Source organism: Camelus ferus, chromosome 23 (assembly GCF_009834535.1).
Source record: "Camelus ferus isolate YT-003-E chromosome 23, BCGSAC_Cfer_1.0, whole genome shotgun sequence".
Classification (NCBI taxonomy): Eukaryota; Metazoa; Chordata; class Mammalia; order Artiodactyla; family Camelidae; genus Camelus; species Camelus ferus.
Window position 1 is genome coordinate 32179224 of NC_045718.1, and position 18460 is coordinate 32197683.

At 37.5% G+C, this 18460-nt stretch overlaps 1 protein-coding gene across 1 annotated transcript in view; it reads left to right on the top strand.

Moving 5' to 3' along the window:
- Window positions 1–11: 11 nt before the first annotated feature.
- AIDA (axin interactor, dorsalization associated) overlaps window positions 12–18460 on the top strand; it is a 35085-nt gene continuing 16636 nt past the window's right edge. The window contains exons 1-4 of the mRNA XM_032466645.1: window positions 12–333; window positions 7709–7778; window positions 13693–13746; window positions 14134–14188. Of these exons, the coding sequence (XP_032322536.1) occupies window positions 224–333; window positions 7709–7778; window positions 13693–13746; window positions 14134–14188 (289 nt within the window). The 5' untranslated portion in view covers window positions 12–223. The remainder of the gene's footprint in view (window positions 334–7708; window positions 7779–13692; window positions 13747–14133; window positions 14189–18460) is intronic.

An 18460-nucleotide genomic window follows, 5' to 3' on the forward strand; every position in this document is an offset into this window, starting at 1 on the left:
GGCGGGGCCTCGGGGGCGGAGTCTCGGCGGGGCGGCCGCTTCGGAGCCGCAAAGTTTGGCTGTGGCGGCAAATGGGCTTGGGCGGCTCCTTGGCGGGTGGCGGTGGTGGCCGTAGCGGTTCCTCCTGGCCCTGTTAATGTCGGGGCCAGGCCCGGGGAGGATGGCGCCCTAGAGCCCGGCCTTGCTGGGGTAGGGGCGGGAGGGGACGGGGTGGGGACCGGCCATGTCGGAGGTGACCCGGAGTCTGCTGCAGCGCTGGGGCGCCAGTTTTAGGAGAGGCGCCGACTTCGATTCTTGGGGCCAGCTGGTGGAGGCGATAGACGAGTATCAGATGTGAGTGACTAACCACGGGAGCGGGCCAGACCAGCTCCAGTCGACCGCCTCCCCCTTCTTTCTGTCGGTGTCTCTCATCACTGTATCTGCAGCCAAGGCTTCTCAGGGTGGGGCCCTGCAGGCACTGGGGCTGAGATCGCACTGGCCCCAGAGAGGCTTCCCTGTAGACAACGGTCCGCTCTCTGGGGTTTCTCGCCCTTCGCCCTCCGCCTCCGCAGGGCCAGTTGCGTGCAACAGGTAGCCCTGCTTTCCTTGGGCGCCGGCCCTATCAGGCTACCTACTTAGTTCCTTTCCACCGTTTCACGGGTCCCCCGCTCTGCAGTCAGTTTCCTTTCCTCCTTTCCTCCGCCTCTCTCAGGTTGCCGCCCCTCAATTTCTCTTTTGGAATCTCTGAGGAATACTTGTGTGTTCTCCGCCCACGTTCCAGGGATGAGTGGCCTTGCTCTGTGTACGGTGCCTTCCTCCTCCCATGTGGAGGACAGGAGGGAAATGAAGGCAATGGAGGGGAGGAGTTGCCCCCAGGAAGCAGCGAGGCCGGAGGTGGCTCATCAGCCCAAAGAAGCGTCCCCTCTCGCGCCCCTTCTCCACCCCGCTTTCTAGTGAGCCGTGTTTTCACTATTCACCTCGATTCCGTTTCGGTTTCTGGGACTGTTATTTGCTAGGCTGTGTGAGTCCCACCCACCCCCTCGCTCGGTTGCTCTGGGTGGAGTCCGCGCAGGATGTGAACAGAAGAGAGCAAAATGTGAATTAATAGAGCACGCACAGGAGCCACCACTCCCTCCTTGGGTTCTTCCTCCTTTTCCTGTGTATAATGTATAGCCGCAGGGTACATGTTAGTACCAGGTTCTTTGATCAACCCAAGTCCGATTTCTTTCCCTTTCTGGTTTCCTCCCAAAACTTCAGGAATGTTTTTAAAATTAAAAGACAAGATTTGCGTACATATATAATCTTGCATAGTTTCTTGCACATTTTACTGAAAAGTAAGAACTGCCTGCTAAAATGCTATTGTTTGCAAACTGTTGCCATTAATTAAGTCTTGGTTTAAAGCAAATTATTGTTTGAAACCATGTATAAGGAAAACAAATTTTTCTTTCTCCTCATTGTCTTTTGGAAAGAATACAGGATGGGTACTTGGAAGATCTGACTCCTTTATTCTTTCTCTTCAGTAGTTACTTGTTTTGATCTGACCATGAAGATAATTTAAATGTGTGGATGTTCTATATCTCATCTCACTGACTTTGAATTGCCTGTAGTTTAAAAAATCCCTGAGAACCGCCATGCTCTGGGCCATTTTGCCGTGTGTAACAACTACTGGCATTTGTTTTGCACTTTCTCTTGATTTCACCTGCTCTTGCAACTATTCAGTGAGAATATTATTATTCTTATTTTACAAATATTATTATTCTTGGAGGAAACTGAAGCTCAGGTTAACCAGATTATGTAGGGTCACAACATTATACCATTGAAATCTGGAATTTTTTTTTTCAGTTCCAGATCCTGTCTGCTATACTATCTAGTGCTTATGACATTTTTATTTAAGATGCATTGTGTAAATGAACTGGACAAATGAGAAGATTTCCTTCGTATCCTTCCACACTGTAGCCAGTTAGACATCCAGCACCCACATAAACTCATTCCGGGTGTTAACTAAACTTGCATATCCTGAAATCTCAAGCTGCCTCTCACTTGTGATGTGGTGGGACTTGGCAGCTGTTGTTACTCAGCAGCAGACCTCACCGTGGAAAGTGAAGAATACCATGTCCAATTGAAATCACAAAGGAAAACTGAATATGCAAGCTGTTCAGCTGGGAGTTCTAGAAACATCTCAATAAAGGAGTAATAGGCACGGACAAATCTATTGTTGAACCTCAATACTAACCTTGAACTTCACGATTCAGAGTAGTTCTCAACTTATGGTAAAAACTACCAGTGTCAAATCTGAATGGAAATGTGTGATGATTGGCTTAAATTTTATACACATACAGACTACACATAAAATGAGGTTGAATTTAAAATTAATATATTCAGAAATGAAGGTCAGTTGTCTTTTATTTGAATTATTTGTTTGGGGGAAAGGCTGTAGAAAAGGAGACCATTTAGAGGCCACTCAGTGATGTAAAAAGGAATTGACAGGATTACTCACTGACTGGATATTGAGGAGAGAAGGAGGAGGGGTCTAGGAGAACTGGCCTTTCTAACTGGGGAGGCAGGAATGAATTCATGGGATGGAGATGTTGGGGGAGGGAATGACCATGTTTGTACTAAAGGTAAGAATGTCGCAGCTTAAACAATTTCATCACTCAGCGAATGAAAGCTGGGCAATGTAAAAAGGGGTAAGATTTGATTTCCACCCTCAGAGTATGAGTCTAACCGAGGATTTTAGAGTATCTGGGTGTTGCTGCTGTGTACGTCTGAAAAGAGTAAGTGCTACCCTACTCCTTGCTGTTTCCTGAAGCCTGCTTCTGCTGTAGGGCTCTGTCCTTTTTCTGGAACACTCTTCCCCCACTGTCTGCTTGGGTCACTTGATCCCCTCCTTCAGGTCTTTTCCAACTATTGCCTTCCCTGGGAGGCCCTCTCCAGCCACCCTATTTAAAATTGCCCGTTTGAGCCTGCCGCCCGCTGCCACTCCCCCTGCTTCAGTCTTTGCAGTCCTGCTTATTTTTTTCCATAGTATTTATTACCATTTAAAATACAATATATTTTGTGTATTCATTTTGTTTATTGTCTCTCTCCCCACTTGAATGTAAGCCCTTTGAGGGCAGGGTTTATGAGGGGCTGTCTGGTTTGTTCACTACTGTAGACTTAGTGTCCAGAGTAGTACAAGGCTATTATTAAGTAATTATTCATTTAGATCTTATATAATTATTGTATTGTAGTGAATGGCTTGATCCAGGAGTATGCTCTGAGGGCATGAAGGAATGGATGCCAAAATACTGTTTGAAGATTTAAACAAATTATGTCAAAACTAAAACTGCAATCCAAAATACACGTGATGAATTCAAAGCAACTCCATCTAGCAGGCTACCTCTTTCAGCGACCTGGGGGTACCTGCCCCCTAACTTAGGGTACAGTGGCACGGACTGTGCTGCTCAGAATCAGATATGTCACAGGATCAGTCCTGAGGTTTTAACCCAGCACCGCAATAGCTTTATTGAGGTATAATTTACATACCATGAAATTCACCCATTTTACATGTACAGTCCACCCACTGTTCAATGAGTTTGAAGACTGGACAATCCCTGTTGTTAATCATCTTTATTATGCTTTATATCAGCGCTTCTCAAGGTAGGGTCTCAGATCCTTGCCGGTCTGCAAACTGTTTCTGGTCTGCAACGAGATGAAGAAATTGAGATTTAAGATTTAGAAACTTACAGCAATTTGACATCTTCACGATAGTTTTTATTGTGTTTTATAAAAGTATCAGCCTGAAACATACTGGGGGGGAAAAAAACTAGTCCTTCACTGTAGAGAGGAAGAAGCACTGTTTTTTGTCATGGGTTGCTGTGGGGTTTCTGTGGGTCACTTGTTTAGGGCTGTCAGTATATTTAAAACTCCCCCTGGGGGATGGTCCTGTATTACCTGTGGGCATCCTTGTAAGCTGAGGTTATTCTCTAGAGAAGAATATTTGATAGGTTTCTCACCTTTACTAATAGAATGTCTACTCTTTTCACCCGCTCGTCTGATAGCCAGAGCATGTGGATTTTCCCTCAGTGAACAGATTTATGTCTTACTTTGTCTTAAAATGGTGTAGTCATTTATGCATTTAGATAATTTTTTTGCCTAGGTTTTAAAAAAGTTTTTAAAGGTAACTTTATTGAGGTATAATTTATACATCATAAAATTCACCCATTTCACTTGTACAGTTCAGTGAATTTTTAGTAAATTTACCAAGTTGCGCAACCATCATTACAATCAAATTTTAGACCATTTCCATCATCAAAAAGAGATCCCTTGTGCCCACTTGCAGTCATTCCATATTCCCACTCTAGCCCCAGGCAGCCATCAGTCTATATTCTGTCTCTAAAGATGTAAAGAAGTGTTCTTGTCCGGACACTTCATGTAAATTGAATCATGTAGTATGTGCTCTTTTGTACGTGGCTTCTTTCATTTAGCATAATGTTTTTGAGGTTTTTGCATGTTGTGACGTGTATGGGTGCTTTGTTTCTTGTTACTGCTGAATGCCATTACGTTGTATGGATATACCACATTTTGTATCCATTCACTAGGTGATGGACATTTGAGTTGTTCCTACTTTTTGACTTTTATCATTAATGTTGATATGAGCCTTCATGTGTAAGTCTTTGTGTGCACATGTATTTTCATTATTCTTGGGCAGATACTTAGGAGTGGAATTGCTGGCTCATATGGTAAATTAATGTGTAATTTTTAAAGGGAAATTGCCAAATGGGTGTCCAAACTGAGTACCATTTTACATTTCTACCAAGCATATATGAGAATTCCTGTTCTCCACATTGATGGCATTTGCTAATGGATGTCTCTTTGATTAGCCATTCTAACGGGTAGGTAGTGTACTTGACTGTGGTTTTAACTTGCCCTTCACTTATGACTAATGATGCTGAGCATCTTTTCATGTGATGCTCATTTTCCTTGTAAATCTTGTTTGTAAAACATCTCTTCAAATCTTTTGCCCAATTTTAAAATTGAATTGTTTGTCTTTTAACAATTGAGTTATAAGGGTTCTTTGTGTATTTGGATATAAATCCTTGATCAGATATATGTTTCCTCCCATTTTCTGCCTAATTTGTTATGTTTGTTTTGTCTTGTGTTGCTTTTATTGACTACAACATACTTCCAAAAAAATGCACAATCATAAATGTACAACTCGATGAATCGTCACAAAGACAACACTGCTAAACAAAGGCAAGAACATTACTAAAGATTCCTCTCCTTCAGTTACACTCAGACCTATAGGCATAGATTTCCAAGAGCAAAGTTCAGTTTTGCTTGTTCTCAACCTTACAGAAATGGAACCATACACTATGTTCTCTATCTTGTTGCTTAATTTTAGAAAAAGAGCGTTCTGTTTGACTCTAACATCCTTGTCTACTGACTGTTAGCTCTTGAACAGGAGGTTAGAGCTACACCTTTTGTTCTGACAGTAATCCTGCGTAGGTTGTCACTATTAGTCTGTTGTGTGGAGAACTATTCAAATAAAGAAACTGTGCCGCACTGTAACGTCCCTGAGTTCAGGGATGTGTAATTGACATTGTTAAGTGTAGGCTGTGATTCCTAAAAAGAACTCCATGTAGATGGTAGGCCAGCAAGAGTTAGAAAGGAAACCAGGGACAGAACAAGGACAATGGCTATCTCTGTTTCTAATTGTACTCACCCCTGTATAAGATCCACAAAGAATGGGTCTATGAATGATAGTTGAGGAAAAATATCTTTGGGGGTTTCAGTGTTGGGGGAAAAGAAAGAAATGAATGGAAGCAATTTGATTAAGTAACATGATGGAGCTATCCTGGCAAATGTTAATGATTTTATGTAGGAGTTTCTTGCTTTTTGATAAGGAGGAGTCAACTGTTGCATAGATTGGATGGAAGCCATCAAGTGAACTTTACACCTGATCACTAAAGACGTGATTGTATAGAACAGAACTTCCATGTAAGACTTTTTGGAAGCTTGGAGAACTGTCTTTTGCAATGGCTTAGGAGGAAATCTAGCACTTGCTACCCTTTGTATCCCTGCCTCCATTCGCCACTCAGAATAGTATAGTATGCTTGGGAATTATAGTTTCAAATTCTGCCAGTTCTAACATGTTTCACCAAAAAATCCTTTGAATTCTTTGGGTTTTTGTCCCCCTCTGCAGATTTTTAAAAACTGAGATTAAATAGCACATAACGTGAAATTTCCCATAGTAAAGTTGTAGAGTTTGGTGGGTTTTAGTATATTCACAATGTTATGCCACCACCACCACTATCTAATTCCAGAATGTTTCCATCACCCCTGAAAGAAACCCTTTACGTGATATTGGTCACTTCCAATTTTCTCCTTTCCCCAGTCCCTGGCAACCACTAACCTGCTTTCTATTTCTAGTGATTTGCCTATTCTGGATATTTCGTGTAAATGGAATCATATACTATATGATCTTTTACGTCTAGCTTTTTTCATTTAACATAATGTTTTTGAAGTTCATCCATGTTGTAGCATGTATCAGTATTCCATTCCTTTTTATGGCCAAATAATATTCCATCGAATGGGTGCACCACATTTTGTTAATCCATTCATCAGTTGAGGGATATTTTGTGTAGTTCTGCTTTTTGGCTGTCACACATAATGCTGCTCCTGTGAACATTCGTGTAAGTTTTTTTGCATGAACATATTCTCTGTTCTCTTGGGAATATACCTAGGATTTTGAATTGCTGGGTTATGTGGTAACTCCATGTTTAACTTTCTGAGAAACTGCCAAACTGTTTTCCACAATGACTATACCATTTTACATTCCTACCGTCAACGTATAAGGGTTCCAATTTCCACATCCTTGCCAACACCCTTATATTTTTTTCTCCCTCTTTTTAAAAATTATACCCATCCTAGTGGGTATTTGTGGTTTTGATTTATATTTCCCTGATGACTAATGATATGATATTCATGTGATTATTGGCCATTTCTTTGGAGAAGTGTCTATTCAATCAAACCATTTACTAATTTTTTAAAGAGTTATTTGTCTTTCTATTGTTTAGCTGTAAGAGTCAATCCTTTGGTTTTTGCTGTCTCAGAAATAGCTTTGGTTCCTTACTGTAAGCTTAGACTTGTAACGCAGATCCATCCTTGAAAACTTACCCAATACCTAGCTGCTATTTTTAAGTATGATGATAAGTGGGCAAACAGTGATTTCCATGTCTGATTTGTAGAAGATTTTCTTTATTTTCCACAAAAAATGTTTTCAAAAGTATAATTTGATGGTGTCTTCACTTTTTCACAGCTGTAATTTGAACTAATCTTATCAGCAAATTAATGATAGACTGATAAAGTGTCTGTGGTTGATGCTCGCTGGAAGTGTTTAAGCAGAATCTGGACAACTGCTTATTGGCTCGTTCTAGAAGAAATTCATGCATACTAAAGAAAGTTGGACTAGATGTCATTTGAGATTCTTTTCAGCTCTAAGATTCTGTTTTTACTGCCTGGAGCTGAAATTTGTCCTAGTGAAATGGTATGAAAAGTATTATATCTTATTTTCATTGTCATTGTATAAAGAGTTTGATTCTAAAGATAACGTAGATTTATAGTTTGAAAACAGAAGACAGTATCATTGTACTTTATTGTCTGTTTTTCAAGATTTAAATTGTTTTACCTTGCCCTTGAGATGATTTGCTTTTCTTCAATTCTAAAGAATGTTTTTTTCTTCTTACAGATTAGCAAGACACCTACAAAAAGAGGCCCAAGCTCAACACAATAATTCTGAATTCACAGAAGAACAAAAGGTACCATTAAATAATCTCTAGATACGTCAGATTCCAAATGAAAAGGGTTGTCTTTTGAGTCCATTAAGCAAAAACAAACGAAAACCGTTATATTTAAGTACAGAGAATGATACTGATCATGCTTTGCAGAACATTAGGTGATCACTTGGAGATACCACGTGATTTACCATGTAATAAATTTCTCACTTACTGAATTTCTTTACTCAGCCATTTAGCTTTGCTAAACTTTAATGGAAACCATTCACACTTTGGTTGGGGAGGGGGGATTCCAGAGACTGGAGTTTGATGGTGAGTAATTGCACCCCACCTCAGTGCTTACTTAACTCTGAACTTTCTTAACTCCTCCACCTCCTCTCAAAACAAGCAAACAAAAATGAAACCAAACCAAACCAAAACAAACAAAAAACCCACTCAAAAAAATTAGTTCAAGAATTTGGCATAAAACTCCGTCAGCAAAATAAATGCATAATGTTTCAAAATGTTTCAGTGGTGCTCTTTTTGCCTTGAATTAAAAGTTTAATGTGTCAGGTTGAGTCCCTGTAGTGCTAGAGACTGTGAAAAAGGGGATACTTTAAGAAACTTTACTTTAAAAAAGTGAGAAGTGAAAAAATTCACTGTTTGCTGGCTCAAGGTATCGAGTGTTAAGCCAAATTTTAAACTCTTAGATATTGAAAAAAATTGTCAATTTTCTTCTCATTTCTTAAGGAAAGACATTGTGAAAACCATGGTGACTTAATCTGCTTTCATTCTTTTTTTGTACAAGGGGTGGGAGTGGGAGTGATTTTTTTGCACACCTTTTAAGTAAGCCTGAACAAATTTGTTTCAGTCCTTAGACCCGTAGTCATTTGATTCTTCTTTATAAGAGTTCGGGGGAAAAAAAAAAACCCCAAAGATTAGGGTTAGGCCTATTTCTTACACAAGTTAGTATATTTGCACTTTAAAAATATTTAGTGTCTGTGTTATCTAGGATACCTTTATTTTGTATTTTAAAAAGAAATAGCACATTTAAAATTTGAAAGTGTTTATTTTTCTTTTTTCCTTAGTAATTGCTAATATCCACCATAGATTTAGGAAATTTAGGATTTTAGCCCTGCAAAATAATTACCAAAGAAGAAGTGTTAGTTTTGCGTAAGGAAGGGAACAAAGGCTGTACCCTTTGTCGCCTCTCTAAGATTGGTGAAATCTAAGAATTAATTAGGAAGTGATCAGCTGGCATCACAGAATTGAGTTAAAATACCTGCAGATTTGACCTAAGACATACTAAAATTGTAAAAAATGACATCAGAAAATGAGCGTTGTTACCTGATGATGATTAGACTAATGAGAAAAAATTAGCTTTTTCTTAATTTTCTTTAACTTTCTAAGGCTAAAGCTAGAGTTCGACAATGCTGTTTATTTAATCTTTAATGTACAGCTGTTCCTTACTAGGCACCTGGCTGCTGTCCTTTTTTTCAGCTAATACAGCTCTTACCCTCCACGAGGCCCAGGAGGCAGTGTGACTTAGAGGAAGGAGCCTGGGATCTAGAGTCAGAACACTTGGTCTTGAATCCTGGCTCTGTCTCTGGCCTTCACTTCCTTATTGTGAAATAAGGGATTAGATAACCCTAAATCATCTTGAAAGGTATCCCTAAATCTTCTAATGACCTCTGCCTTTGAGGTGTTCTGTCCTCCTCCTCTCCTGGAGGCCTGATTTCTGAGGTATCATTTATAATACCTGCCTAGGAGGCCTGTGTGGCTGCCAGTTGTGACTACAGAGAAGATTTCCCAGACATTATCTGGAGAACATTGACTCGGAAAAATTCATCGATGTTATTTGAATGGAGTTTGTGACTTGTCAGGGCTGTTAATATGTTAATGTATGTGTTGGATTTTTAAAGAGTTTGAGTAATGGAGTATTTCTTAAATTTGTTTGCTTTTGGAAGTCCCCCTCCTCCTCTCCTTATAGTGTTTCATTGGGTCTGGTATTCTGAAGAACATGTTACGGGATATTTTGAAACCAACTGTTAGGTCTGCAGAATGAATTGAATGCCAGACCTGGCATGTGAGCTGAAGGAGAAGAAACTCGACTTTTTTCCTTAAAAGAGGAAAATGGAGAATGTTCTTTACATTATTCTAAGCAAAATTGTTCTTTATGTTTTCTATTTTGAATTAGATTCTTTAATGCTTTTACCATTTTAAATGTTTTGGCAGTGACAAATTTTAGAATTATGCCAACCATTCAATAATTTGTGGAACTTTGAAAGAAGATGTTTTTAACACCATCTGTGTCTCTAAAGTGCTTTCTTAATGCGGTTTTTTACTCTCACAATAAGATTTCACAAATATTTGATGAATAAATGCTTTGTTGGCTCTTAGGTTATTGATATTTATTCATATATAATTGTTATTTTAAAAGAGGAATCCTACTTTTTGAGTGAATCTTCACAATATTTATTTTAAATCTAAAGAACTCTGAAGCAGAGAACTAGTGATCTCTCAGCTTTATTAACTGGTGATAAAAAAAATCTTCATATGGATTTTCTATTCATAATATTCTCAAAGATTTCTGGTGGAAAATAAGAAAGTTTATAATTCTAAAAAAAAAAAAAAAGAAGGTTTATAATTCTTATTTGATCCTCCCTCATGATCAGTTGACTTAGCTTTCATTTCAGCTCTTAATAGTTTTGTCATTATAACAACTGGGTTTAGTAGCCAAAGAATGGCTGCCAAAAGCATTCATTCCATTAAATTCCCTGCTTTGGTGTAGTAGATTTTCTCATGTAAGTTTCTGGACAGAAGAGAACATCCTGTCTCATGATGCTTAGAAAGTTTTTCCCTGTTTTGAATCAAATCTAGTGGTAATGAGAATTCCAGCACTATATGCTTGTTTTATATTTTATAGGTCCCCCCTTTCCACTGCCTCCCCCTCCCTCCTTTTCTTCCCGGCCTCCTTCCCAGCTAGAAAGTACATGACTGGCTGTTTAAATCTAAAATATTAAGTCTGGATTGGGAGTACGACTTTAACTATGCGTGTTTTTCAAACCTGTTTTTCCTGATGTAAATTAAATATGTTTCAGCAAAATTAATTTAACTTTTTAATCGTATGTGTCTCTTCCACCTTTTCCTTTAACTGCTCTTTTTGAGTTGTCGATTTCCCCAGCGATGACAAAGTAAAATAGCCAATATTCTGAAAACGAGAACGTTTTCCATTTCTATACCATGTTAGGCATAAGCAATTAATTTGAGTCAAGTGGTAATTATTTAAATCTTTCTAAAATTAAACTTCACTTACCTTCAGTGCTTAGTCAATGTGTATTAGTAGTCAATCCTTATATTCTGACACAAATGGCCTCGTGCTTAATAAGTTTTCTGAACCATTTCTTTCTGAGAAAGGTGAAATAATTACAGTAGCAAGCACTTGATTTTGATGTCAATAAATGCTGCATGTTTTAAAAGTCATTGCTACAGCTGAAAATGATAGTGTTTCACTCCTTTTTTAATACTGAAGTTGGGTGTGGTCCCTTAAAATAGTTATGAATAATGCCTGTTGGTATTTTGCCATAGTTCAGTAGATTCTGTGTAAAAAACTGTTGCTTCTGCTTAACTTGAAGAAATGTTTAAATTTAAAATAGGTTATTAGTGGACCCAGTTGTTTACATTTTACCTTAAAAGTTAGAAACATCAAATCAAGTGTAATGCATAGTAAAGAAGGCAAGGGCGTTAACTAGTATTTTGAAAGACTTACTCATTGATACATTTCCCTTAATACAGACAAGCCTTTTTAAAAATCATTTTTAAAATAACATAAAAAGTATGACCAAGTGGTTTTAAAATAAGAGTATTGCTTTGTTGTATGTATTGCTATTCTATAGAAGGCATTAATGTCTAGGGCAAATTGCTTAACCTGTCTTCCGTTTTCACAGCTATGAAATCATATCTAACTTATAGGATTATAGTCAGGATTAAATGAATTAATGTGTGTAATTACTTAGGAGAGGCTCTCACTTAGTAAGTGAGTGCTCAATAGTTGTTAGTCATTACTATTACCATGTAATCATATTTAAAATTTTTAACTAGTTTTGTCAGATTTGAGTGGTTTATTTGACAACAGTGATTCGGGGGTATTAGATTTTATGTGGAGAAGACTGTTGCTGGTTCCTCTACAACAGCTATTTGAGAGGGTGAATAAATTGGTGCTCATCTTGAACTCTTCTGCAGTAATTATATTAAATGTAATATTTAAATGTAAATTTTCAGAATAAAATTTGGCATTTTCTAAACTCTTATACTAAGATTAAAAGAAATCTTTGAAGATTTTGGAGGTAGTTAAATATTATTACTTGTTCCTTGGCCAAGAGTCATAGCTTTTGCTCAGCAGTGGTTTATTTTGTGAATTGCTGTCCTAGCTGTCCATTGTCCGTATGATAATTGCGAAGTGCCTGCTAGCCTGAGTGCCAGGGACCAGGATAATACTTGTTATTCCTCTTTGCTCCTCATTTATCATCCAAAGAAAACTGACAAAAGAGAAAACCACCAAATCTAATGGATTAAACTTTTGCAGGTCATCAGTATGTGTAAAAAAACATCTTTTTTAGAGTATTTTATTGTGAAGGTATTGCAAATATTGCACATACATACTTCACTTTTATAGTCTGAATTTATTCCTAATAAAGAGTTAATGTCTTTTTTGGAAGGATTTCAAAGTCTCGTTGGGCATAATTCAGCTGCCTGCTCTTGCAGCGTTTTCTTCTGTGGGTCTCCTCCTTTTCCTTTTCACCCTGGTCATTCATGTTCTGGTTCTGCTTACCATTGACCGGGACAGTTGAAATAGCCTGAGTGATCTTGCCTTTAGTCTTTTCCATTTTCTGCTTTAATCTATGGATACTGTTATCATGGCAGTCTTATTGCAGGGCGAATCTGATAGTCATTCTTCTGTCCAAAAACTATCTGCGTAATTTATTGCTAACGTAATAACAGATTCCCCAGCTACTCATAGAAGGTCCCGTTCGTAATGACCCCCCTCACCCAATACACATACGTATTTCACATTTCAAGCCTGTTTCTCCCTGCTTCAGTTTGGGACTTTAGACAATGGAACTATGACAGTTTTCTAAGTTCTTTAGTTTTAGAAATCCTCCCAGTCGTTGGGGCTTGATTCCTAATACAGATTCTTGTCCTGTTTCTCCAGGACATATGTAACAGCTTACTTTGCTGAGGTCTGTAGAATCAAGTGCCTCTGCTTTACATGACAGTGATTCTGTACGTGTCTTATATAGTAGAAACATGAGGCTACTAAAAGCAAGGACTATGTCCTATCACTTATATTCACCCTTTAAATCGTGTCTGAAGCTATCATCAAAGCAAACTTGATTTAAAATTAATGATACAGGTGAACTTATTTACAAGACAGAAATATACTCACAGACATAGAAAACAAACTTATGGTTACCAAAGAGGAAAGGGGAAGAGGATAAATTAGGAGTTTGGGATTAACATACACATACTACCATGTATAAAATAGATAAACAACAAGGACTATTGTATAGCACAAGGAGCTGTATGCAATATCTTGTAATAACCTATAAAGGAAAAGAATCTGAAAATATATATATATATATGAACCACTTCACTGTATACCTGAAACTAACACAACATTGTAAATTAACTATACTTCAATTTAAAAAAAAGTTAAATAAAAAAAAAATTGGTTGTGCCACTTTAGGTCAGGAGCAAACGTATACTCACCTTCTCTGCCTGATCCCAGCCCTTTGCCTCCTGTTTCTCATTTCCAAAGTCTGCAAGATGGTATAAAGAAATAAAATTTAACTTATTTTTTAAAATTATTGGTCGCTTATCAATAAAAATTAACTTGATGATATTGACAACTAACAGTTATAATGTATTTGGTATTTATAGCTTTCTCTTTTTCCTACAGAAAACCATAGGCAAAATTGCAACATGCTTGGAATTACGAAGTGCAGCTTTACAGGTAAATAGGTACTCCCCCCAACTTTCTAATATAAGGGAAAGAAATTGTGAACTATCCTGATAAAATGTTAGGCATTCATGCCAAAAGCAGTATTATCTCAGAAAAGTTTTATGACAGTAGGAATCCATGGGTTAAACTCATATTAAAAATTTTAGTTCATATTTTACATAGTAAAAATAAAAAGTGACTTCAGTTTTTTCTGTTTTTTTAGCCTAAACATTCCAAAATTACAGAAACAATAATCAATTTGGAACTTCTTATTTTCTATTGAAAGCAAGAAATAGATTCATTTATTTGGGCTGCTTTTTGAATACTTAGTCAACCACTTAAAAGACATAGGGCGCAGTGAAATCTTTGCAATAACAAGATATAATATGCATATTTTAGTCCACACAGTCCCAAGAAGAATTTAAACTGGAGGATCTGAAGAAGCTAGAACCAAGTAAGTTTATTTTACATTTTTGTATTTTTTAGTGATACTCCTTTAGAAAAATAAATATTTAAGCTATTATAGATATTGACTCTTTAGCATAGATGCTGATTAATTTCTGTTAATATCTAGTCCTATGTGATTTTTTTTGTGCTTTATAATTCCCATAATATTTATAGGAATTATTATTTGGTTCATCTTTACTGTAGAATATGAAAAATTATTTGATTCTAGATTGTACTTCATCTGTGTGTTTTAACCTTTGTTTCGTTTTAATCACTTTAGTAAGACTACAATTATTTTGGTAAATATGTACAATAGAGTCTGCTGGAGAATACAAAGTTATAGTCATTGATGCCTGTTTATGCTGCATGTCACTGAAAACTGCGTCCAGCTGTTGGATCTGCTCTATAAAACTTTTCCCTGTTGTCCTCGTTTTCCTTTCCCTTCCTGAAAGTTTTTTTGAAGTAAACCATTTCTTCAAATATTTTGGTGGTTAGGATGCTGCCAGATAAAGCTTTTTTGCTGGTTCAAATGAATGTTCTCTTAGAGGAAATGTTTGCAATGTAGGCAAAGGCACAGGTATTGAATATCACCACAGTCAATTTTAGGACATTTTTATCACCCCATAAAGAAACCCTGTGTCCATTAGCATCCACTCATTTCCCCCAAGCTTCCCCCAATTCCCAGCCCTAGGCAACCACTAATCTACCTTTTGTCTCTATAAATTTGTCTCTTCTGAACATTTCATATAAATAGAGTCATACAATATATAGTCTTTTGTGACTGGCTATATATAAGATTATTTTAAAAAAAGCACATTGATGGCTTTAACAAAAGATTTTAGCTACAGTTAGGATGTCTGAATTATATGATGTTTCTAAAGAAAATTATAGTGTTCAATTTTTTAGATAAGAATAATTAGGATTTGGGATCCTTATTTAGTCACTGTTTTCCAGTTCTTTTCAGTTTGTTTCCAAATAAAACTTAACAGTATTATAGATACATAGTATAACTGTAAAGATTGTAAAGGCTTATACTCAAAATTATCTTTTTGCATAGACACACTCAGTTATTTTTCCTACTGCCTCATAGAATCTCTCCCTGGTAATAATGGTTAGCATTTTTTAGAGTAGCAGCGATGTGCCAAGCCCTCAGATAAATCGTCTCAACTGACACTTGTCCATGTCTTACACTTGTCTTACAACTTGTAAATGCCAGAACCAGGTTTTGGCCAGGGTTCTAAGTGATCTCAAAGCCTGTGTTCCTACCACTGCACTCTGTTATTAATATTTGTAACGGTGCAATATTGACTTCAGTCCTAAACACCATAGTTCTTCAGTTCAAGCACCTGAGAGATTATTGACCCATGTCTTAGTGGAAGATTGGACTAAAATCTGGATTAGTCCTCTATTTTTGTTTGGTTTTTTTAAGATTTGGGGTGGGAATGGAAAAGAAAGAGTATTGGGGGTGAGGGTTAGCTCAGTGGTTGAGTGTGTGCTTAGCATGCACAGGGTCCTGGTTTCAATCCCCAGTGCCTCCACTAAAAAGAAAATTAAATAAACAAACCTAATTACCACCACCCCCCCCCAAAAAAGGAAAGATTATCATTAGGAATCATTTTGTTATATTTTGAATTTATATAATGCTTTTCATTTGGACTTCTCCCTTCTTGGTACTTAATTATCTTTTTAGATGATTTTATCTGCTGTTGCCTCTTAAAGGAACATAAATGTGAATATTGCATCTCAGGATACATACAGGATATGCTCTGTAATTAATTTTGAATTTATATGATCTAGGCAGTTGTCACGAGTTAATTATTTTATCAGAATTAAACATTTTCTACAGATTGGTGTTTGACTATATTTCAGACTGTGTTCTTAGTCAAGCTGGCCTCTGCCTCTTCTAAGAATGTAAGGAAAGGAAAATGAATGAATGACTGCATCTTTCAATATGTTGGACTTGGTTTATTGTGCTATTGTATTTTTCCTTCAGAGTTTTTAAAATCTCTTGATAATCCTGTCTGAAATTCATACTAAACCTAAGATCTTGAAAGTAACTAGTTATTTAATTTTTTTACGTTAATCCTTAGTAATATATTACTTCTTAATCATATCCCTCCATTACTGTAAAGTTCCCTTCCATTAATTCATCTTTCAGGGCCCCAGAGAAACCCGACCTCTCTCTGAAAGCTTCTCCACTCTCCCCAGCCGTAATTACACTCTGCTGCACGCCCTTTGTAGGAGCGTTTTTATATCCACCATCGTGGTCTTCCCTATATTAATTAGTCTCACATTTATTTCTCTCCTCAAGAAGATTGTGAATAACCTTTGTATTTCCCCCACAGAGCGTAATTCAATGCCTTGCCTATAGTATGAACTTGGGAAACTTTTAAGTTGAATAGAGTTGAATGTCTTCAGGGAATGGTCTCCCATAATAAAAAAAAATAATCTTTCAGATGGGAAGCACTTGCTCATTTTGCCTACCACAAAAACAAAAAAAGTCAGCCACAAAAGAAGGGCACATTTGATGTTTGTGTGTGTGTGATTTTTAGAGTGTAAGCTTCAGGAGGGTGGCAGTCCGTGGTCCGTGAGAGCGCTGGGAGTTCTGAGTTTTCACCGGTAGAGTGCGCATCACGCCTGCCGTTCAGGGGGCCTGTGTGCGTGCGTTCTACTGAACCAGCCGGTTAGTCCCCAGCCCGTGGTGGACTCCGTGCTCAGGATAACACCTTCCATGACATTAGTAGCTGGCTTCTCCTCTTTTCTAAATCCTCCTCAAATATCAATATGAGTATCCAAGGAAAAATCCTACGTAAAGTTTATGTAAAACCCTATTTTAAAAGGACATTAGAATCCCTGTTATTCCATAGTTGGTGAAAATGGAAGCCTGTCCTGCAATTACAGAAAGTGAGAAAGGACCTGTTATTTTTCTTCCAAAATTATTCACACAAATTAAATATCTGATAAAGTATATATATCTGATATCTGATACAGTATATATGCTTGTAATACAAAATAAATTAGAGGCTATGAGGCCAGAATAAACATTTCCTTTCCAAAGCATTGAAACCTAAGAAAAGAAAATACCATTTAATTCTTGTATTATAATACAAATTCAAGATGTTCTTGATAACTAACATGATTTTCAGCTTTTTTATTGATGTTTTATACATATTTTAAGGGTTGATTTTCCCTTTATTATTAAAATATGATTATTTCTAATATGAATATACATTTTTTTTGTCACTCATTCTCCTGTTCTCAGTATCTAGCACAATACCACGTAAGTGATTAATTGATATTTTAATTGAATGAGTAGTTTACTCACAGTCAGCAGTCATGCACCAAGTTTAGGAAGGATATGCTTATGATTTTAAAAATAGTGCTTCTTAGGGAAATCTGGAATAGTAGGATTCTAGTCAGCAAGACAGGGAAAACTATGGAGAGACTAAGTCACTGTATAGTAATGTAGGCTTCTACTTTTATGGTATTTAAATTTTTCCTATTCAATTCCATATACTATGTTATTTAATTTCATTCTCTCAACAGTCTGTGAAGGAAGTGGTATTCCGATTTGAGGACTGGGGAAACAGACTCAGAGTAGTTATGTGAATGCTCGAGTCATTGACATCATTGAAGGGCTGAGATCTGGTGTCAGATCTTTTGTCACTTCCCCCTTACTTATCAGACCTCAGCTATACAGTCCGTTTCAGTCCTTGAACAAGCCCAGCCAGCTCCTGCCTAGAGCTTGCTGTTGCTCTAGCCTGTTCTCTGATACTTGGAGAGCCCTTGCCCCAGGGCTCCTTATGGACGTTTCCACTCATCCAGGTCATATGGGTCAAGTGTCTTCTAATAACTCATCTGTGAGAGGCCTACCCTGTTCACCTCAGCGGGAGTTGTCCCTCTACTCCGCTCACACAGGCATCGTCTTTGTTCCTTTTGTAACACGAATCACAGCCTTACGTTAGCTTGTTTATTTGTCGGCTTATGATTGTCTGCTCCTCCTGACTGGGGGGAGCCCTCTGTCTCAGTCACACCACATCTTTAGCACCTGAAACAGTCACTGAGCACTCAGTGCACATCTGTTGAGAGGTAGAATGACAGTAAGAGTTGGAGGGAGAGGCAGAGAGAATAAGAAGGAATGAGACTGTAGACACAAGTCTCAGACTTCTCTCTCTGCAGGGCTTAATAAGAGTGCATCTTTTAGAAGAAGTCTGATAAGCACGTCTAACTAACACAGGGATCTCCTTTTTGGGGACAACGATGTGCCATATCTACTTTA